General features: G+C 41.4%; 1 protein-coding gene across 6 annotated transcripts in view; it reads right to left on the bottom strand.

The window, feature by feature from the left end:
- Positions 1-24306, bottom strand: part of MTDH (metadherin) — an 81812-nt gene that overhangs the window by 45278 nt on the left and 12228 nt on the right. For all 6 annotated transcript variants that reach the window (XM_023183960.2, XM_023183959.2, XM_026454926.1 and 3 more), the window contains exon 2: positions 19059-19160. In XM_023183960.2, the coding sequence (XP_023039728.1) occupies positions 19059-19160 (102 nt within the window). The remainder of the gene's footprint in view (positions 1-19058; positions 19161-24306) is intronic.

The following is a 24306-nucleotide window of genomic DNA, read 5'->3' as shown; positions in this document are numbered from 1 at the left end:
CCGTAACCTCCACCTCCCGGGTTCAAGCAATTCTCCTGCCTCAGTCTCTGGAGTAGCTGGGATTACAGGTGCCCGCCACCACACCTGGCTAATTTTTGTATTTTTAGTAGAGACAGGGCTTCACCATGTTGGCCAGGCTGGTCTCGAACTCCTAACCTTGTGTTCTGCCCGCCTTGGCCTCCCAAAGTACTGCACACTATCTTAAGAGGCAGTAAATGAATTTAAGCAAGTGAGTAAGCAATGACAGAAAATTGTTTTTCCTACCAATAAAAAACCTGCATATATTCTCAAGTGACATGATCTCTTGAAAGTGATTAAAAATTGTCTTTGACAAGAGATTACATTAAAAAACTAATTTTTTTTTACTGACCTCATAACTGATTTGCATTTGTTCGTTTCATTGCATGTTCTCATCATTAACATGTATGTTTAATATACTGTTTTATTACAGTATGTATATTTAATATACTGCTTTATTACACGTACCAAACTAGACTCACATCCACTTAAAAAAAAGATACGTGGAGATATCATCCACATACCGTAATATTCACCCTTTTAAAGGTGCACAATTCAGTGGTTTTTAGTATATCTGAAGTTGCACAACTATCAAAATTATTTATTTTTTTTGAGATGGAGTCTCTCTCTGGCACCCAGGCTGTACTGCAGTGCTGTGATCTCAGCTCACTGCAACCTCTGCCTCCCAGGTTCAAGCAATTCTCCTGCCTCAGCATCCCGAATAGCTGGGATTACAGGTGCCCACCACCACACCTAGCTAATTGTTGTATTTTTAATAGAGACAGGCTTTCACCATGTCGGCCAGGCTGGTCTCGAACTCCTGACCTCCAGTGATCTGCCTTGGCCTCCCAAAGTGTTGGGATTATAGGCATGAGCCACTGCTCCCAGCCTCAAAATTATTATTTAATCCCAAAAAAGAAACTCTGTAATGATTAGCATTTACTCCCAGCTCCTCTTTTCTCACTGGCAACCATGATTCTACCTTCGGTCTTTGTCTTTACCATAGCCACTCTTAAGTAAAGATAACATATTGAACGTCTGTCAACTACAGTTGAGCAGAGGCAGCAAACTTTTTCTGCAAAGGACCAAACAGTAAATATGTTAGGCTTTGCAGGCCGTAAAGGGTTTTGGAGGAACCACACAACTCTGCTCATATAGCATGAAAGTAGCCATATACAATTTATAAACAAATGGGTGTGACTATGTTCCAATAAAATTCTATTTACAAAAACAGGCATCTGGCTGGATTTGGGGTGTTTGCTATCCTTCGTCTACAGCAGTGCTGGCCAACAGAAACATAATGCAAACCACATACATATTTTTAAAAATTTCTAGTAGACACATTTGTAAGTTAAAATAGGTGACAATTTTAATATTTAACACAACGCATCTATAATACTGTCATTTCGACACGGAACTCATATTAAAAAAGCAACACAATAAGACAGTATGTAAAAGAAAACAAAGTAAGTCTTCGAAATCTGGTATGTATTTTACACTTAACAGCTATCTCAATTTGGACTAGGTTCTTTTTATTATTATTATTTTTTGAGACGGACTTTCACTCTTGTTGCCCAGGCTGGAGTGCAATGGCACAATCTCAGTTCACTGCAACCTCTGCCTCCTGGGTTCAAGCAATTCTCCTGCCTCAGCTTCCTGAGAAGTTGGGATTACAGGGCATGTGCTACCATGCCCGGCTAATTTTGTATTTTTAGTAGAGACGGGGTTTTTCCATGTTGGTCAGAGTGGTCTCAAACTCCCGACCTCAGGTGATCCATCTGCCTCGGCCTCCCAAAGAGCTGGGATTACAGGTGTGAGCCACCGCGCCCGGCCAGACTAGTCACATTTTAAGTGCTCAATATCCACATGTGGCAAGTGGCTACCATACTGGACAGTGCAGGTCCACAGGAACTGAAGTAGGTATCCCCATTAAACTGAGGCCATAAAAAGTGTTTAACATTGCTGAGTGTGGTGGCTCACACCTGTAATCCCAGTAATTTGGAAGGTTGAGGTGGGAGGATCACTTGAGCTCAGGAGTATGAGACCAGCCAGGGCAACACACAGGGAGATTCTCTCTCTTAAAAAAATCAGTGCGGGTGGTGGCATGCACCTGTGGTTCCAGCTACTTGGGAGGCTGAGGTGGGAGGATCACTCAAGCCTGGGAGGTTGAGGCTGCAGTGAGCTGTGATCATGTCACTGTATTCTAGCTTGGGTAACAGGGTGAGACCCTGTCTCAAAAAACCCCCAAAAAACAAACAAACAAAAAACAAAGAAGAGTGTCTAAGAGGCTGGGTGTGGTGGCTCACACCTGTAACCCCAGCACTTCGGGAGGCTGAGGCGGGCAGATAATGAGGTCAGGAGATCAAGACCATCCTGGCTAACATGGTGAAATCCCGTCTCTACTAAAAATACAAAAAATTAGCCAGATGTGGTGGCAGGTGCCTGTAGGCGCCTGTAGTCCAGCCTGGGCCACAGTGCAAGACCTTGTCACAAACAAACAAATCTAGATGATGAAAAAGCTTTGATAAGGCCGGGCGCGGTGGCTCAAGCCTGTAATCCCAGCACTTTGGGAAGCCGAGACGGGCGGATCACGAGGTCAGGAGATCGAGACCATCCTGGCTAACACGGTGAAACCCCGTCTCTACTAAAAAAAAAAATACAAAAAAACCTAGCCAGGCAAGGTGGCGGGTGCCTGTAGTCCCAGCTACTCGGGAGGCTGAGGCAGGAGAATGGTGTAAACCCGGGAGGTGGAGCTTGCAGTGAGCTGAGATCCGGCCACTGCACTCCAGTCTGGGCGACAGAGCGAGACTCCGCCTCAAAAAGAAAAAAAAAGAAAAAGAAAAAGCTTTGATAAATAATCATTAGATCCACCATTACAACTTTCTAAAACTGCTAAAGATATATACTAAACAATAGATTGACAATTCCTTAGGAAATTATGATGAGTAAGTTCCAAAAATTCTAAGATCTTATCAGGAGTTACTCAAAATATTCAAATAAGCAGTGCCAATACCCAATTGCTAATCAATATATGGAATATATGGTAACTCGCTTAAATACCTAAATATGCCAGATAAAGGGGTCTGCTATCACTCCTGTAACAGTGGGTTAAATAAGCTTGTTATTCTTATACTTCTATGGGAAAAAATTGAGCATATACCCCAAAATGTCTATTTATAAATTTTATACACATTCTACTACACTGATAGTGTATACAGTTGTAAAACATAACTATTTTTAGTGATAGCAATATGAATGAACATGCTTTATTCTTTTGAATATCTTCTAAATCCATTCATTTTCATATTTGCTATTAAATATTGTTATATCTGAAAAAGAGGATCAAAATGGAAGACACGATTGGCCATGCTTACTGAAATATATGACACTAATTTTTCCATTTAATTCTCCAAATATGCAAAGGTTTTTGTGAAAATTCAGCCAGTAAATTTTTTTTTTTTTTTTTTTTTTTTTGAGACAGAGTCTTGCTCTGTCGACCGGGCTGGAGTGCAGTGGCTGGATCTCAGCTCACTGCAAGCTCTGCCTCCCGAGTAGCTGGGACTACAGGCGCCCGCTACCTCGCCCGGCTAGTTTTTTGTATTTTTTAGTAGAGACGGGGTTTCACCATGTTAGCCAGGATGGTCTTGATCTCCTGACCTTGTGATCCGCCCGTCTCGGCCTCCCAAAGTGCTGGGATTACAGGCTTGAGCCACCGCGCCCGGCCTCAGCCAGTAAATTTTAATCTTTTTTTTTTTTTTTTTTTGAGACGGAGTCTCGCTCTGTTGCCCAGGCTGGAGTGCAGTGGCCGGATCACTGCAAGCTCCGCCTCCCAGGTTCACGCCATTCTCCTGCCTCAGCCTCCCGAGTAGCTGGGACTACAGGCGCCTGCCACCTCGCCTGGTTAATTTTTTTTGTATTCTTTAGTAGAGACAGGGTTTCACCGTGTTAGCCAGGATGGTCTTGATCTTGTGACCTCGTGATCCGCCCATCTCGGCCTCCCAAAGTGCTGGGATTACAGGCTTGAGCCACTGCACCCGGCATAAATTTTAATCTTTAACATCAACACATTGTTTCTACTTGAATCAGAAAGTTCTACATTTTTTGGTACTTTTCTACTTTATTATTATCATTTGTTCTTGTTATTATCAAGGGTGAGATAATTTTTTTTTTGTATTTTTAACAAGTGAATTCACTAAAAAGACAAAATTTTACATCTGGTTTATAGTTATCACTTACATAGTTCCATTTAAATTCTCAAAGTAACCCAAGTAAATGTTATTCTCTCCATTTTGTAGATGAGAAAAGGGAGGCACAAGTGATTCCTAACCAACTCCTAAATCACATCATTAGTCAAGTGTCAGAACTGGAACTGGATCCCATGTACTCGTGCTCTAGAATCTGGGCTGTTGGCTATTTTTCTGTTAGAAAATTGCTTCCAAGCTGGGCAGATATGAGGATTTTCACATCTAACATACAAATGCTCTTTAATAACAAAATCACGCAATGATGTAAATTTGTGAGCATACACTCTTCATTGCATGAGCTTCTTCCAACAATTGGCTATTTTCTGGTATCTTGTTAAGCAAGCTTTCCTTAACTGTGAAGGGGCAGATTCAGTATAAATTCTTTGCAAAAGTATCTGGTAAGCAGACAATCATTTGTCTTTATAAAAAAGATTCAACAGACTTGGAACACTTCATTTTTCATAAAAGAAAAATAGGCCAGTCAAGGTTGCTCATGCCTGTAATCCCAAAATATTGGGAGGCCAAGGTGGGAGGACTGTTTGAGGCCAGGAGTTTGAGACCAGCCTGGGTGACTAAGCAATTCTGTCTCTCCAAAAAAAAAAAAGAAAGAAAGAAAAAGAAAGAAAATGGTGTAGGGGAGCTACTCAGGAGGCTAAAGGGGAAGGATCTCTTAAGCCCAGAAGTTCCAGGCTGCAGTGAGCCATGACTGCGCCACTGCACTCTAGCCTGGGCAACAGAGTGAAAACCTGTGTCAAAGACAGAAAGGAAAGAAAGGAGAAAGAAAGAAAGAGGAAGAAAGGAGAAAAATGTATAACTCATTTTTAAAAGTTGCTCAGCTTTATCAAAGTATTTTGCTACAATGGAATCAATGAATCCGCTTTGTAAAATCTTTGCATCATAAAAGATGATTATCACCTTAAGCCTTACTGTAATTTGAAGGTCTTCCAATTTGCAATCTGGCATTAATCTCTTTTGTCGTCATAGTTTCCTAGAAATAACGTAGTAAATAAATTTCACACATGGTGGTATCTCTTCCTAACTCCCTATTTATTTTTTTGTTTAATTCGAGTCAAAGCCATCCCTCTGTTTAATTCCAGTCAAAGCCATCCCTCCATCAGTGGTTTCTGTTTAGTTTTTCCACAAACATCTAAAAAAGTTAAATAAGTGATTTACTGTTGAGAATATATCTTTGCGGGCCGGGCACGGTGGCTCAAGCCTGTAATCCCAGCACTTTCGGAGGCCGAGACGGGCGGATCATGAGGTCAGGAGATCGAGACCATCCTGGCTAACACGGTGAAACCCGTCTCCACTAAAAATACAAAAACTAGCTGGGCGAGGTGGCGGCCGCCTGTAGTCTCAGCTACTCAGGAGGGTGAGGCAGGAGAATGGCGTAAACCCGGGAGGTGGAGCTTGCAGTGAGCTGAGATCCGGCCACTGCACTCCAGTCCGGGCGACAGAGCAAGACTCCGCCTCAAAAAAAACAAAAAGAGACTATATCTTTGCGGATATCTCTCTAGTTGCTCACAAAAGTGGTTCTTCATGTATTTCATTACTGAAATATAATCCAGCAAGTTCCCCCAAGCTTTAATGTTAGAAACATCTGTACATTATCCCTACCAGGCTGAGTAATTTGCTCTGGTACTAATTTATTTAATATCATTAGCAACGTTTTTATGTGGCATCAAACAGTGTATGCTAAGGAATGAATGCATTTTGGTTGGTTGTAATATTGTTTTTTGCTAATTACCACATCAGAAGGAACAAGTGTTTCCCCATAGTACTTCTCTCTCTATTTAAATAAGAAACCCCCAAGAAATGCATCCAGTCATTTATAATTAAATTCAGTAAAATTTTGTCATATAGAAGAATGCATAAGCATCTCTAAAAAAACTAGAAATGCCAGTTTTTACATTCTGAATGCTTAGATATCTTGCTAAATTAAAATAGTTTCAGAATATCATTAGCTTAAATTTCAAGGCATGGTATAATTAGCCAAAGTTTTTATTTTAAGTACCAAAAGTAGAAATATACTTTTATTTCAAAACCCCTTCTTGATGATTTCGCTATTTGGACCAACTTATACAACATCCGATTAAATCATCATAACTTAACGGTGATGTGGCTGATAGAGTTCTTACTAGAAATAACAGTGTCCACTTTCTTTTTTTTTTTTTTTTTGAGACAGGCTTTCGTTGTCACCCGGGCTGGAGTGCAGCAGTGTGATCAAGGCTCACTGCAGCCTTGACCTCCTGGGCTCAAGTGATCCTCCTATATCGGCTTCCCATATAGCTGGGACTACAGGCATGTGCCATCACACCTGGCTAATTTTTATATTTTCTTTTCTTTTCTTTTTTGAGACAGAGTCTCACTCTGTCGCCCAGGTTGGAGTGCAATGGCACAATCTCAGCTCACTGCAACCTCCACCTCACAGGTTCAAGTGATACTCCTGTCTCAGCCTCCCGAGCAGCTGGGACTACAGGCACGTGCCACCAAGCCCAGCTAATTTTTTGTATTTTTTAGTAAAGACAGGGTTTCACCATGTTAGCCAGGATGGTCTCGATCTCCTGACTTTGTGATCTGTCCACCTTGGCCTCCCAAAGTGCTGGGATTACAGACGTGAGTCACTGCACCTGGCCAATTTTTGTATTTTTTGTAGAGACAAGGTTTCACCATGTTGCCCAGGCTGGTCTCGAACTCCTAGGCTCAAGCAATCCACCCACCTTGGCCTCCCCCAAAGTGCTGGGATGTGAGCCACCACACCCAGCTGAGTATTTCTAATATTAGCCAATACCAAAACAATAAGTGATATCACTTATTAGAGTGGCAAAAAGTACATGCTGACAGTAAGAGTAGATCTATTCAAACGGCTAACTGCCCCCTTAGCAGATTTTGATGGAGAATTGCAAAGTACAAAGAAAGGCATAGCATACAATTCATGCCAAAAAGACCAATTTAAGAAATATAATTTATTATTTGCGTAGTATCAAAACTATCACAAGGGGGATATTGTATAAATTTTAAGTGACACCATCCTTATCACTAAGATACTTTTTGCATGCCAGAGACAAACCATAAATGTAAAAATAAATAAATAAAAAAAAACACTTTCTGTGGCCAGGTGCAGTGGCTCAAGCCAGTAATCCCAGCACTTTGGGAGACAGGTGGGAGGAACACATGCATCCAGGAGTTCAAGAACAGCCTGGGCAATACAGTGAGACCCTGTCTTTACAAAAAATACAAAAATTAACCAAGCATGGTGGTGCACGCCTGTAGTCCCAGCTACTTGGGTGGCTGAGGTGGGAGGATCACCTGAGCCCATAAGATTGAGGATGCTGTAAGCCATGATTACACCACTTCACCTAGCCTGGGCAACAGAGTGAGACTCTGTCTCTTAAAAAAAAAAGATAACCTGTTTGCAATTGCAATTAGCCATTTATACAAGATATGTAGCCAGGTTCTAAATGTAATTCTGTTTTTTTTTTTTTGACAGGGTCTGGCTCTGTTACCTATCTTGGCTCATTGCAACCTCTACCTCCTGGGCTTAAGCCATCCTCCCACCTCAACCTGCCAAGGAGCTGGGACTACAGGCATATGCTAATACAACAGGCTAATTTTTGTACTTTTTGAAGAGACAGGGTTTTGCCATGTTGTCCAGGCTGGTTTCAAAATCTGAGCTCAAGCAATTTGCCCACCTCAGCCTCCCAAGTGCTGGTATTACAGGCTTGAGCCACCTTTGCCTGGCCCTGAATGCAATTTTTTTTTTTTTTTTTGAGACAGTGTCTGGCTCTGTCACCCAGGGTGGAGTGCAGTGGCACGATCTAGGCTCACTGCAACCTCCACCTCCTGGGTTCAAGCGATTCTTGTGCCTCAGCCTCCCGAGTACCTGAGACTACAGGTGCACGCCACCACACTCAGCTAATATTTGTATTTTCAGTAGAGACTGGGTTTCGCCATGTTGGTCAGGCTGGTCGCAAACTCCTGACCTCATGTGATCCACCTGCCTCAGCCTCCCAAAGTGCTGGGATTACAGGAATGAGCCACCGTGCCCAGCCCTGAATGTAATTCTTATTCAATTTATTAATTCTCTATTCTGGAAGTACTGGTCCCTAAAAATTTGGTGAACTGACATCTTTAATATTTATAGCCCTATAAACATCTAAAGATTCTGGTGGTAACGCCAGAAGTGATAAAGGAACAAAAGCATGAATAAAAGGGAATGCTGGCTGGGCACAACAGCTCACACCTGTAATCTCAACAATTTGGGAGGGGGGAGGCGGGTGGATCACTTGAGCCCAGGAGTTCAAGACCAGCTTGGGCAACACGGTGAGATCCTATCTCTACAAAAAATAAAAAATTAGTCAGGTGTGGTGGTGCATGCCTGTAGTCCCAGCTACTTGGGAAGCTGAGGTTGGAGAATCACTTGAGGCCGGGTGGGCAAGGTTGCAGTGAACCTTGGTCATGCCACTGCACTTCAGCCTGGGTGACAGAGCAAGACTCTTTAAAAAAAAAAAAGAATGTTGAGTATTTTTTACTATGATGTTTTGGTCTGCAGACTACTGACTGGTGTATAAGGTTTTTAATTAACTCAAGGAAAAAAGTGTTCTATTTTCTGAGATTTTTGTTTTTTCTGCTTCCATTGTGTCAATATTCTTTCATTTTTGTAAATGTAACAATGTTTTTAAAAATGTACTTGACGAAATTAAAATTGCTTTAGAGTCAATTTCATCCACTTTCTGGCCAAATATGGCAAGTTCCTATTTTACATTGCTTCACATTTTGGCATTATTTTTCTCACTTGTCCCAAATATATATACAAATTGGGCATGGTTAAATGGGAAAACATGGATTATCCAAGAAGCATACTAGTTATATTTCACTATTTTGCCTATACCAGCAGTTCTCTATCTTAATAACCTTGTCATACAATATCAGGATGAGAGTGTGAAAACTGTCACAAATCTCCTTAAAACTAGAAAAGTCTGTAATTGATTCCCCCCTTTGGTGAGGTTTACCTTAAAGGAGATTCAGGGTTATTCCACTTGGTACTACTGCTATTTTCCTAAATGGAAGAAGTAGGAGAACTGCAGGTGCAGGGAAGTGCCCACAACTTGCACTTTATCTCTATCTCCTTAACCTGTTTATTTTTTTCTCATTTTTGTTCTTTTCAGAGACAGGGTCTCTGTTTTTCAGGCTGGAGTGCAGTGACTTGATTACAGCTTGCTACAGTCCCAAACTCTGGGGCTCAAGTGATCCTCCCACCTCAGCCTCCTGAGTAGCTGGGACTACACGGGCATGCCACCATGCCTCGCTAATTAAAAATTTTTTTTAATTAACTGATTTTTGAGATAGGGTTTCACTCTGTCGACCAGGCTGGAGTGCCATGGTGTGATCTTGGTTCACTGCAACCTCCATCTCTTCAGCTCAAGTAATGCTCCCACCTCAGCCTTCCAAGTAGCTGGGAATACAGGTATGCACCATCATGCCTGGCTATTTTTTTTGTAGATCTGGGGTTTTGCCACGTTGCCCAAGCTGGTCTTGAACTCCTGAGTTCAAGCTATCTGCCTGCCATGGCCTCCCAGAGTGCTGGCATTACAGGTGTGAGACACTGCACCTGGCCAATTTCTCCCCCTACCCTGAGACAGAGTTTCGCTCTTGTTGCCCAGGCTCGAGTGCAATGGCACAATCTCAGCTCACTGCAACTTCCGCCTCCTGGGTTGAAATGATTCTCCTGCCTCAGCCTCCCAAGTAGCTGGGATTACAGGTGCCAGTCACCACGCCCCACTAATTTTCTGTATTTTTAGTAGAGACGGAGTTTCAGCATGTTGGCCAGGCTGGTCTTGAACTCCTGACCTCAGGTGATCCACCCACCTTGACCTCGTAAAGTGCTGGGATTACAGGTGTGAACCAATGTGCCCGGCCTAAATTTTAAAAAATTTTTGTACAGCTGGGGTCTCACTATGTTGCCCAGGCTCTGTCTTGAACTTCTGGCCTCAAGAGATCCTCCCTCCTTGGCCTCCTGAAGTGCCGGGATTACAGATGTGAGCCACCATGCCTGACCTAATTGTTTTCTTTCATAGCACTTACCACCAGATAGTAGAGAATGTGCTTATATTTTTAGTTGTTTTCCCGACTAAGTTTCACGAGAGTAGTGGCTCTTGTTTTATCAACTGTTGTATTTCTAATGCCTACAGTAGTACCTTGCACAGAGAAGATACTCAGTTAATTTATGAGTAACCAATGAAAGAGCCTAAAATTAGACTGAATTACATATAGCCCTGTCTACCTAACTCTTACTCGGTCCCTCCACTCAATTAACACCTCTGAGCTATTATCTTTGTATACATGATCCATCATCCAAGTCATTAAATAATTTAAGTATGTCTGGTGTGGGCTCATAAGACATGGTACACGACACAAGCAGCATGGCTAAACTCACAATCTTAAGACATTTACAAGAAACCTCTCTTAAGAACTCCTTTTATCTAGCTTTGAACTTTTCCCCAGATACGGTTCTTACATTCCCGACAAACTAATAAATTAATTCCAGTATGAGGACCCCACTCTCGCCTCAATCTAAGCATGTTTAAAACCAAATTTGCCATTTCACTGTTTTTCAATCCCCTCTTGCCACTTCCTGTGTGAGGTAAAGCCATGGTATAGTGGGAAAATGACTGACTGGGGCAGAAATCCTGGTTCTGGTCTCTGTTCCGCTATTTGCACTTTAGACAGAAAAGTCTAGAGGGATAAATACGGTTTTCCTGGTATGGTATTCTCTTTTACAGAAAAACAGTTTTGTTTACCTTAAAGGGAACCTTGAAAACTAATGCCTTGGGTGGGAACCCAAGAAATGATGAAGCTATAAATTCTGTGGCACAAGAGAACCCAAAAGGTTAATAGTCCAAGGCTCAGAGAACATATCAAAGCACTCAGATAAAACATTTAAAGACTCCAAAGGACTACAATGGGAGTTTAATAGGTTCAGGAAGGGGGAAAAAAAGAGCCACACAGTAAATATTTTAGGCTTTGCAGATCATAAGGCCGCTCTGTTGAAATTATCCAACTCCACTGCTCTAGTAAAAAACTGTTAATGATAAATAAATAAGAGTGGCTGTGTTCCCATAAAACTTTATTTACAAAAACAGGCAGAGCACTAGATTTGGCCATGGTTTGCCAACCTATGGTTTTAAACTATAGTTTCTAAGATGCATTATGGAAGGAAAATACACATGTATATAAACTCTCTGGGCATGCAGATAATTCTGTTTTGCTAAGAGCTGTTCTAGCTTATACTTGTTTAAACGCATGTTGCCTCAGAATTATTTTGTATTTTACTTTCTAGACACTGATCTCTCCCAGAGGAATTCTCATACCTCTGGGTCACATGATACTCTTTCAGATTTTTAAAATTAAGAATGTCAAAGAGCCATTATTATTATTATTATTATTATTATTTGAGATGGGGTCTTGCTCTACCACCCAGGCTGGAGGGCAGTGGCATGATCTCGGCTCACTGCAACCTCTGCCTCCTGGGTTCAAGTGATTCTCGTGCCTCAGCCTCCCAAGTAGTTGGGACTACAGGTTCGTACCACCAGGCCCAGGTAATTTTTGTATTTTTAGTAGAGACGGGGTTTCTCCATGTTGGCCAAGCTAGTCTTGAACTCCCACCTTCGCCTCCTAAAGTGTTGGGATTACAGGTCTGAGCCACTGTGCCTGGCCAAGAGCCTTTGTTTATGTGGGTTATATTTATCATATAAATTTAATAAATTGTTTAGATACATTAATTTATAACAAAATAATCATAAATTATACGTTATGTAATGATACCTGTATCTTTTTCAAAACAAAACATTTTTGCGAGATGTGTGGCAGATTTTATATTTTGCAAATATCTTTAATGTCTACCTTAAGACAGCTGGATTCACATATCTGTGTTTGTGTTCAATTTACTGTGACACATTATTTTGACTGAGGCACAATATGGTTTGGATCTGTGTCCCCACCCAAATCTCATATTGAAATGTTATCCCCCACTGGGCGCTATGGCTCACGCCTGTAATCTCAGCACTTTGGGAGGCCGAGACACGAGGATCACCTGAAGTCAGGAGCTCAAGACTAGCCTGGCCAACATGGTGAAACCCGGTCTCTACTAGAAATACAAAAAAATTAGCCAGGCGTGGTGGTGGGCACCTGTAATCCCAGCTACTCATGAGGCTGAGGCAGGAGAATCACTTGAACCCAGGCGGTGGAGGTTGCAGTGAGCTGAGATCGCACCACTGCACTCCAGCCTGGGCAACAGAGAGAGCTCATGCTTTGCCTTCTGCCATGGGTTGCTCCTAGAGGCCTCCTGAGAAGCAGATGCTGCTATGCTTCCTGTACAGTCTGTGGTACCGTGAGACAACTGAACCCTCTTTTCTTTATAAATTATCCAGTTTCAGGCATTTATTTTATTTTTTTGAGATGGAGTCTCACTCTGTCACTATGTTGCCCAGGCTACTCTTGAACTCCTGAGCTCAAAGCAATCCACCTGCCTTGGCCTCCCAGAGTGCTGGGATCACAGGCATACCATTGTATTCTTTACTGCCATCTACTCAACAGTTAAAAAAAAAAATGCTAGTTTCATTTGTGTGTCCTTAATGAAGCAGCAAAAATTATTATTAACTTCATTAAATCTCAATTCTTAAACACAGGCTTTTTAATTATTCTGTGTGATGAAATGGAATATATGCATAAAGTATGCTACAAAATGAAGACTGATGATTGTCTTGAGGAAAAACACTTATGCAATGGATTGTGTGCCAAATTAGCCACTTACTCATATTACTCCTTTCTGGCTTGAAAGAATGACTGATAGACAAGCCATGATTATTCAGACTTACGTATTTGCAGGCATTTTCTCAAAAATGAACAAGGCTATCTTGTCACTTAAAAGAAGCTGATAGTATTTGTTGCAAATGATCACATGACTTTGTTGGCAAGTGAAAATTAAAAATTTGGAAAATTTGCTGGTGCAGTAGATCACACCTGTAATTCCATCACTTTGGTAGGCCAAGGCAAAAGGATTGTTTGAGCCCATAAGGTCAAGACCAGACTGGGCAACATAGCGAGACCCTGTCTCTATATTAAAGAAAAAAAAATGAAATTTGGAAAATTTGTGTCTGCTACCATGAGCTTGACAACTTACCAGTACGTAAGGAATTTCTGGTGACGTTAGTTGGTATATTAACAAATGTAATTTTTAAAAATATATGTTGTTTAATGGAATGTTTTAACATTTTGGAAGATCTACGGCCGGGCGTGGTGGCTCATGCCTGTAATCCTAGCACTTTGGGAGGCTGAGGCGGGCAGACCATTTGAGGTCAGGAGTTCGAGACCAGCCTGGCCAACATGGTGAAATCCCATCTCTACTAAAAATACAAAAATTAGCTGGGCGTGATGGTGGGCGCCTGTAATTCCAGCTACTCGGGAGGCTGAGTCAGGAGAATTGCTTGAACCTGGGAGGCAAGCTGTCTCTACAAAAAGTTAGCTGGGCACATGGTAGTATGCATCTGCATGCAGTCCCAGCTACTTGGGAAGATGAGACAGAAGGATTGCTTAAGCCTGGGAGGTTGAGGCTGCAGTGAGCATGACTGCGCCACTGCACTCCAGGCTAGGTAACAGAGTGAGTCTCTTCAAACAAAACAAAATGGCAGGGCGTGGTGGCTCACACCTATAATCCCAGCACTTTGGGAGGCAGAGGCAGATGGATCACCTGAGGTCAGGGGTTCAAGACCAACATGGTGAAACCCTATCACTACTAAAAATACAAGAATTAGCTGGGGGTAGTGGCGGGCACCTGTAATTACAGCTACTCAGGAAACTGTGGTAGGAGAATTGCTTGAACCTGGGAGGCGGAGGCTGCAGTGAGTGAGATTGTGCCACTGCATTCCAACCTAGGTGACAGAGTGAGACTGTTTCAAAAACAAACCAAAACAAGAATACAGTAAGTGGAAGTTTGATGCCACTGTATTGGTTCATGATAAGGAGCCAGCAGTTTTACCCATTATCGCTTTTGCATCATCAGTGCAAGCATCAACATAGTTAAAAAGGCAAATAATGTCTTAATTATTATGAAAATAGTTTTGCCTTCAGAGACCTAATGAAAGGGTCCCTAGGGTCCCTTTCTAGGGGTTCATTGACCATGCTTCAAAAACTGCTGCCTTAGAGAAATTGAAGGAGCGTTACTTATCAGCTATGTGATCCTGGACAATTCACAAAACTCTTTATTGAGCTATGTAAAAGAAATGATAATGTCCTCAGAGTTGTTCATCAGGATTAAGAGATGTGAAAACGTTTTGTACAAATATTTTGTATATTGTATAGCATCATAAAAATGTAAGACCTTATTAATACTTGTAATAAATGATATCAGGGTTCAGTGGATATCACTGACTTCATCCTAACAATTTGGTGGTGACGGAAGTTCACACATTTTGTTTCCGTTGTTTCTCTCACTAGCAATCTTTATATTTCTACATTAAGACCTTTACAACCAGAGACGCAAAACTGATTCGTTAATCATCAGTGTTGCTGCCAGTTGAATATATCTAAGTTTTTATCATATGCCTACCCTATCTTGACCAGTCAAACTTGCCTAAGGCTTCCCCTTATGTCTGAATATGTCCATTTGTTTAATCTAAATAATGTCAGGTTGTGTTCATTTGTTTCTCTTCCTTTCTAAAACTTGTCTCCCCATGCCTACTTACTGAAATACCATTCCTATACTTACAGACATTAATTAAGTCAATCTTCTCTGGCTACCCAAGTAGGATAATCTTTCTCCCCTGAACACCCAGCACTTAATGCCTTATATTACTAGGTATCTTCTCTTTGCTTGCCTTTCCTTAACTAGACTGTAATCTGAGGGTAAGTATATCTTACATTTTTATTACCTTTAGCATCTATTAGCACAATGCATTCAGTCTGGCTAATGGTCCTACGTGTACTCTACTAGAGACTAGTTCTAATGAAACATTGACCTTCAAACCCAAATAAAGAACCAGAAAACTACGACAGTTTAACTTGCTTTATAGACCTAAGATCTTGTCATATACAGTTTCTAGGCAAACTTTTATCTACAAGGCTTACTCAAGTGATACGGCAAGGTAATCAATATCACAGCTTAAGAGTACAACTACTCTACAGACAAAAATTGTACTTCTCAAAGTGCCCAAGATATGGCTCAGAGAGCAAAAACAAAAATATGATAATATATATTAAGATGCATAAGATCTAAGATGTATTTCTTTATAAGGAAAGGTAGGCCGGGTGTGATGGCTCATGCCTGTAATCCCAGCACTTTGGAAGGCCGAGGTGGGTGGATCACCTGAGGTCAGGAGTTCGTGACCAGCCTGGTCAACGTGGTGAAACCCCGTGTCTGCTAAAAATACAAAAAATAGCTGGGTGTGGTGGTGCGTGCCTGTAATCCCAGCTGCTCAGGAGGCTGAGGCAGGAGAATTGCTTGAGCTGGGAGGCAGAGGTTGCAGTGAGCTGAGATTGTGCCATTGCACTCCAGCCTGGGCAACAAGAGTGATAGAACAAAGAAAGGAAAGAAAGGAAAGGAAGAAAGGCAGGAAAAGAAAGGAAAGGAAAGGAAAGAAAAGAAAGAAAGAAAGAGAAAGAAAGAAAATAAGTCTAAAAAACACCACCTACTTAAAACACAAAGTGCAATACACACATAGTGCAATACCATAAAAAATTAACTGAGAGTTACCTAGACCTAACCAAGTTAAAAAGCACAAATTCAAAATGCAAAACTGGATGGCAAAAACAGAACACCAGCCATGAGCTGTAGCATTTATTATTATTTGAAAAATTAAATAGCATAGGCAAGAAACCAAAGGTAGAAACTGTGTACCGAAAAAGCAACAGCAACTGAAAGGCGGTGCTGTTAAATGACAAAAAGAACTTTTTGGAATCAGAATAAGTTGGGTTCAGATCCTAGTCCAGAAATTGCATCCATTTTTTTTTTTTTTTTGAGATGGAATCTTACCCTCTCGCCCAGGCTGGAGTGCAATGGCACGATCTCAGCTCCCTACAACCTCCCCCTCCTGTGTTCAAGTGATTCTTCTGCCTCAGCCTCCCAAGTAGCTGGGACTACAGGCACATGCCACCATGCCTGGCTAATTTTTGTATTTTCAGCAGAGACGGGGCTTCACCATGTTGAGCAGGCTGGTCTCAAACTCCGGACCTCAGGTGATTCACCTGCCTCAGCCTCCCAAAATGCTGGGATTACAGGCTTGAGTCATTGTGCCCGGCCAACTGTATCAAATTAATTAAAACACAAAATTTCTCTAGGCACTTGAGTCCCTATCTGTAAAATGGGGCTATAACTATCTGCCTGGCAGAGTTTCTGAGAGCATTAGAAATAATATAAGGCAGTAAAAAGTAAAGACTTTGAATTGAAGTCAGATAGATCTGGGTTAGAACTGACTATACTTTCAATAGCTCGGTAACCTAAGCCTCAGGTTTCTCATTTGTAAGACGGATATAATACCATCACCTCAGAGCCCTTGTGAAAATAAGGAAATATCTATAAATTATTTTTTAACGACTATAAAGTCTTAAAAGTATATCTAGTAAGTACTCAATAAGCTGTCCCTACTAGATATGTAAATATATTTATACATACAAACATACCTCACCTTGCATGGTGCCTGCCAGATTATACTTAAGTAAATGTCAACTATTATAATTATTTCCTACCACAAGACATTTCAAAGTAATGATTATAAACTTTAAGCTGTGATTTTATACCCTGTCACATTCAATTTATATAAATTAATCACTAAGAAGTTAATGGTAGTTTCTTAATTATTGCAACTACAAAATTTTCAGGGTAATTCAGGGAGTAGAAACAGGAGTAAGTATACATTATTCACTAATAGAGAGAAAGCCCAGAAAAAAGAAGACACTAGGTCGGAGATGTGTAAATCTATATTGGGCATATCAGCGAGTCACTCTATAAACTCACATTCCTTACGTTACATGTTTACTTGTTAACACAAGTCATTACTTTTCTGCCAAACACAAAGTCGGACATAAATTTAATTATTTCCCAAAACTATCCTTCATTTTAAGCCATTCTGCCTGCAGTTGTCTTGGTGGCTAAACCACTTCTTCAAAGACATTTTAAAATCGGAAGCATTAAGAAACTGTAGCAACCATGTCTTTTTCTTTTTTTTGGGGGGGGACAGAGTCTCGCTCTGTTGCCCTGGCTGGTGTGCAGTGGCGCAATCCCTGCTCACTGCAAGCTCCGTCTCTCGGATTCAAGCCATTCCCCTACCTCAGCCTCCCGAGTAGCTGGGATTACAGGCATGTGCCACCACACCCAGCTAATTTTTGTATTTTTCGCAGAGACGGGGTTTCATCATGTTGGCCAGGCTGGTCTCGAACTCTGGACCTTAGGTGATCTGCCCACCTCGGGCTCCCAAAGTGCTGGGATTACAGGCGTGAGCCACTGCACCCAGCCAGTAGCAACCATTTCATACCACTATTCCAAGAAGCTAGAGTTGCTGCACTGTGGTTCCTAGAAACTACTTACCTATTGGTGACTGTCTTTTTTTTTTTTCCCTGAAAAGGCGCTATGCATAGACAGGATTTTTTTAAAAAGGAGGGAGGGGCGCTGGATGTGGTGCCTCATGCATGTATTCCCAGCACTTTGGGAGGCTGAGGCAGAAGGATCACTTGAGCTTAGAAGTTCAAGACTATGTTGTGTGGGTAACACAGTGAGACCCCTGTCTCTACATTAAAAAAAAAAAAAAAAAACGAAAAGGCGGGTAATTCAATGTACAAAAGGGAACTGAATGAAAAGTCTTTTTTTCACAGTAGAAGGAACTACTGTTGAGAACTTCTTATTCATTTTGCCTACTTCCAAGCTAGATTAAGTAAAAATGAGTCAGTTCTGACACCAAGCAACTGGAAAATTAATACAATCCCAGGAATGTACCATTTACGTGGTATGATACTTGGAAAATTTCACATCCAAATGAAAGTGCATATCTATATCTTTTTTCTTTTTGAGACAGGGTCTTGGGTGCCCAGGCTGGAGTGGATTAGCACAATCTTGGCTCTCTGAAACCGATTCTCCCATCGCAGCCTGCTGAGTAGCTAGGACTACAGGTGCGTATCACCATGCCTGGCTAATTTTCGTATTTTCTATAATGACAAAGTTTTGCCATGTTGCCCAGGCTGGTCTCAAACTCATGGGCTCAAGCAATCTACCCGCTTCGGCCTACCAAATGCTAGGATTACAGGCATGAGCCATAGCACCAGGCCCACATTTTCTTTTGTTAAATGAAGTTAATCTGTCTAGTAAGCAGACAATTACGTTTCCAACACAACAGAAATCTATTTCAACACTAAACACCACTGAACGATTGTGCTAAGGTTTTCATGCTAGATGTGCCCTATTAACAAAGGTAACACAATTCCACAGTTCTGTTTTTGAATAAAGGGTACATATGTTATGTATCTGGAAACTTACACAAAATGTTCAAGTTGTGAATGAATTGTTTTTGACAATGAATATTTAGTATTGCCACAGCAATGTTTAAAATATTTGGTGATACAACTTTCCTTTAAAAAAACAAAAACAACTCAGTTAAACTTTTACCACCCATCCACTATGGTTAATTCAGATTTTCAGAGTTTTGTTTAAATGAGGGGTACACATACAATCTTATGAAACAGAAAAGCATCATCCTTTTATGTCATTCTATTAAGAGCCTTGCATACAATTTCATATGCTCCCAAACTTACCTTTTCATTTTTCTTGTCAATCTCTGGTGGCTGCTTTGCTGTTACACTTTGAGGTGTTCGAACAGCTTCACCCTCAGCCACTTCAACAGTCCGCCCATTTGGCTGCACAGGCAACAAAAAGTATCATATTATCAAACTGCTTAGCACATCGATGCAAAGATTTATATGCAGGAAACCATATATACTACAATCAAATCCTACCTCTGTACCTAAATTTAAAAAGTTTTTGTACATCAATGTTATCTAAGAGTTGGTATTGTTCCTAATGTTTTCACATACATATATGTAACATTCATAAGCAAAATTCTGTACCACAAATTTTCTTATCTCACCAAGGTATCAGTCCCTGTAACAAAAATAATGGAATGGAGACAGTTAAAAGGAGAATGAAACTGTTTGCAATTTGACCACCAATTAACTGTGTAATCTCGGAATATTTCACTCGTCTCTGAGGCTTATAAAGTGACAGGTATGATCTACTCGAAAGTCAGCAAACTTGTTCTGTAAACAGCCAAATAGAAAATATCTTATTTACAAACATAATCAGGCTGTATGGCAAAATAAAGTTCAGAAAAAAAAAATATTTTACTGATTGTCATCAACAGTCCTCAGCAAAAACAAAACAAAACAGAAACTATTTTAGGTTTTAAGGGCCGTATGTCTTTGTTCTTTATTTTTATTTTTTTTGGCCCATATGTCTTTGTTGCAACTACATAATTCCTCCATTGTAGCATAAAAGCAGCCATAGATGATACATAAACAAATGAATGTTAGGCAATCTCTAACGGAACCTCTAATTCTGTAATTTCATGGCTCTACTGTTCTGGGAGTAAGCAGCTTTCCAACCCATTTCCACAGCCTAAAAAAGGATACAGAAGCTTTCCTAACATTCCTAAAATAAAATGATAGATAGCACTTAGAGATGCTCATGAGTAGACTCAAGTCTGTGATTTCCAGATCTGGCTTTTAACCAGAATCATTCTTTTTTTACTTTTTTTTTTGAGACGGAATTTCGCTCTTGTTGCCCAGGCTGGAGTGCAAAGGTGCAATCTCGGCTCACGGCAACCTCTGCCTCCCGGGTTCAAGCGATTCTCCTACCTCAGCCTCCCAAGTAGCTGGGATTACAGGCGCAAGCCACCACGTCCAGCTAATTTTCGTATTTTTAGTAGAGACAGGGTTTCACCATGTTGGTCAGGCTGGTCTTGAACTCCTGACCTCAGGTGATCCACCCACCTTGGCCTCTCAGAGTGCTGGGATTACAAGCGTGAGCCACCGTGCCCAGCCTCTTTTTTAACTTTTTAAATAATAATTTCTGCACCCCATCACCAGACTGAGAAGTTGGGAGAGTGGGGCCTAGGTAACTGTACTCTAACCATCTTTCTGAATCCTACAACATCTTTTCACTTGTGCAGGCCCCTCAAATTCAACACATAAGTCAGTCAATACACTCGTTTCAATGGCTTTATTTTCAGTTCTTGCAGACAAACTTTTACCAGCTACCTACTCATTACGGCAGAGCTATACTCAAGAAAACAATACAAAGTGTTCAAAATTTCTATAATATGACTTAACATGCAATTGTTAACAATGATCAGGGCTACAAAGTTGGAAAAGGAGACCATTCATATTCTCAAATCCAATTTGTAGGCTTTACAAAGATCTGTGGCAGAAAATCAAAACAAAAGTTGTCTTTTAGCTGGTTAAATTCCTAATTAACCCAAATTTAATCTGCTGGGTCTGAATCAACTTGTTAAAGTCAGACAGCTAATGCTAAAACCAGGTTTTCTCACTCTTGATTTGGCTTGCTTTCTTCTATGCTGTCTTGCCACTTCTAATGTTGCCTCTTCTAATCTCTCTTCTGTGTATTTATGTATATGTGGGCAAAGGTAAGAAACCTCAGATTGAAATGCGGACTTAGGGCCGTATCTACATTAGGAATACAAAACTTGGTTTAATTTTACTTTCTAATATCATCATCTTATTCTTATATGCTACTTTTAGTTCACACTATCTTCTCTGGCCAAACTTGCCTTTTCTGACTTTCCTGTGGCCACACTTTTCCATGTAAGACTTATACCAACTGAACAATCTTGCAGCTTCAATTCCATAGTCTCCCATCTCTTCAACTGGCAACTCACAAAACTTACATCTGCTAAACTTCATTTAACTAATCCCTTCAGGAAACTCTCCATCATAATCACTTATACACTGCCATATACCACCTCCATTTCACTCATTTAAAAGACACTGAGTCATTGGGATTTATTTACTAAATACGAGGGAGATTAGAAATTATGTGGTCAAAAACTGTCTTAAAAACTCACCAATAAGTTCAATGCCATTAATTTGAGACCAACTGCAAACGATATTGATGTAGCCTCCCAAATGAAATATGAAACATTCTTTTCTTTCAAACAACACAAAGTCTGAAAGTGACCAACTGCATTCCCACAGATTCAGGAACACTCAGTTCCCATTTCCATAGGCTCTGAAATGATCAGCAAGCCAAAGGTGCTCACACATTCCTATCTGTGCCAATTTTAGTTCCTTCTTTGCAACATCAACCCACATAATAGCTCTAACCGCAGCTGTTCTCTCTGACCTGTGTAGCTCTCCCAATTTTCTACTAAACTCTTAGAATTTATATAGCTTTCATCATTACTGGGATTCCAAAAGTCATCAGCAACTTCCTACACATGCCTGATGCCATGAAACAATAAGCCTCCTATTCCAAAAGTAAAGTCAATGTAATTCTTGGGTTGCTGGAAAAAAGAATACACTAAGGTGGTTCTCCTTTATACAGGAGAACCAATGTGTCCTTTTATTTTGCCAACAGCTGGTTGAGAAGGCCTTGCCCTGGAAAATCACTAATCATATTTAAATTAGCAAATCCCTAAATGGAAGCATATTATATACCTCTACTTACATGAATAGTAACTAATTACAAACCTAAACTTCAAATTCAATGTGTCTACCCTTGTGATTGTCAATATGGGTTTTATATAAAAGTACTGTTGGTCAGGTGCAGTGGCTCATGGCTATAATTCTGGCACTTCTGGAGGCCAAGGCAAGAGGATCAGCAAGAGCTCAGAAGTTTGAGACCAGCCTAGGTAACACAGAGACTCTTTCCCTACAAAAAATAATTTAAAAAATTAGCCGGGTGTGGTGGCATGCCCCCGTAGTCCCAGCTACTCAGGGGACTGAGATGGGAGGATCACTTCAGCCTGGCAGGTCAAGGCTGCAGTAAGCTGTGACTGAACCATGGCACTCTAGCCTGGGCAACAAAGTGAGACCCTGTCTCAACAAAAGAAAAAAAAGAAAAAAGAAAAAAAAAGCCGGGCACGGTGGCTCAAGCCTGTAATCCCAGCACTTTGGGAGGCCGAGACGGGCGGATCACGAGGTCAGGAGATCGAGACCATCCTGGCTAACACGGTGAAACCCTGTCTCTACTAAAAAAATACAAAAAACTAGCCGGGCGAGGTGGCGGGCGCCTGTAGTCCCAGCTACTCAGGAGGCTGAGGCCGGAGAATGGCGTAAACCCGGGAGGCGGAGCTTGCAGTGAGCTGAGATCCGGCCACAGCACTCCAGCCTGGGTGACAGAGCGAGACTCCGTCTCAAAAAAAAAAAAAAAAGAAAAAAAAAGTAGTTTTCTCTGATCATGGAACTTTTATATGGTGGCTTTCTATAGATTAGCAATTACATGGGCCTCTCATTGTACCCCAGTTTAAAATTCTCTCAAGAACTTTAAAGTCTTCCTCACCAGAGCCAATCAAAGTTAATTTCATATATAGTTTATAATCTTATGTTTTAAGTTAGACTAAAGATGTCTTTCAAACTTGTTGAAAATCAACCAGTAACAGAAAAATGATAGAATCATTTTTTTAGATGGATAAACTCCTTGTAGACATCACCATGTTTATCTTATTGTTATAATTTTCTTCGACCCCCCACACCTGGATCTTTCTTTTTTCAAAATGCATGCATGAAAGAACAGTTTCATACATGAAAGAGCCAGTATGTGCTGGCAGGGGTGGTAGTAAACCGGAATGAGGATATCTATATATAACAGGAAAATGCAATGGAAGAGGGGGCCACATAGCAGAAGAGAAGGAACTTATTTCATGATTCTTGATTTCAAGGAAATAAAATTGTGCATGCTAGTCAATCCTCAATTTATTAATTTTATACAATTCCACAAATTTTTTTTTTTTTGAGACAGAGTCTTGCTCTGTCGCCCAGGCTGGAGTGTAGTGGCATGACCTTGGCTCACTGCAGCCTCTACCTCCTGGGTTCAAGTGATTCTCAGGTCTCAGCATTAGGCACATGCCATCATGCTTGGCTAACTTTTGTATTTCTAGTAGAGAGCAGATTCCGCCATGCTGCCCAGGTTGGTCTAGAACTCCTGGCCTCAAGTGACCCGCCTGTCCCAGCCTCCCAAAGTGCTGGGATTACAGGTGTGAGCCACCGCACCTGGCCTCAATTCCTGGTACTCAAGCACCAGGCATTAGGCTAAGGACTGTAGGAACAAGGACGTATGAAAAGAGTTTCTGCCTCAAGGAGTTTTAAAGTTCTGAATTTAAAGTTCTGAATAAGGTTAAATGCTTAACAGGCCGGGTGCAGTGGCTCACGCCTGTAATCCCAGCACTTTGGGAGGCCAAGGCGGGCAGATCACGAGGTCAAAAGATCAAGACCATCCTGGCCAACATGGTGAAACCCCGTCTCTACTAAAAATACAAAAATTAGCTGGGTGTGGTGGTGCGCGCCTGTAGTCCCAGACTCGGGAGGCTGAGGCAGGAGAATCACTTGAACCTGGGATGCTGAGGTTGCAGTGAGCCGAGATCGTGCCACTATACTCCAGCCTGGCGACAGAACGAGTCTCCGTCTCAAAAAAAAAAAAAAAAAAAAAAAGTATGCTTAATAACAGATTTCATTTCAGCACTCTTCACTTGTTAAAACTGATTCCAGCCGGGCGCGGTGGCTCAAGCCTGTAATCCCAGCACTTTGGGAGGCCGAGACGGGCGGATCACAAGGTCAGGAGATCGAGACCATCCTGGCTAACATGGTGAAACCCCGTCTCTACTAAAAAATACAACAAACTAGCCGGGCGAGGTGGTGGGCGCCTGTAGTCCCAGCTACCGGGAAGGCTGAGGCAGGAGAATGGCGTGAACCCGGGAGGCGGAGCTTGCAGTGAGCTGAGATCCGGCCACTGCACTACAGCCTGGGCGACAGAGCCAGACTCTGTCTCAAA

The sequence above is a fragment of the Piliocolobus tephrosceles genome, chromosome 7 (assembly GCF_002776525.5).
Source record: "Piliocolobus tephrosceles isolate RC106 chromosome 7, ASM277652v3, whole genome shotgun sequence".
Lineage (NCBI taxonomy): Eukaryota > Metazoa > Chordata > Mammalia > Primates > Cercopithecidae > Piliocolobus > Piliocolobus tephrosceles.
Note: the sequence above shows the minus strand (reverse complement) of the source record. Positions and strands in the feature narration are given on the sequence as shown.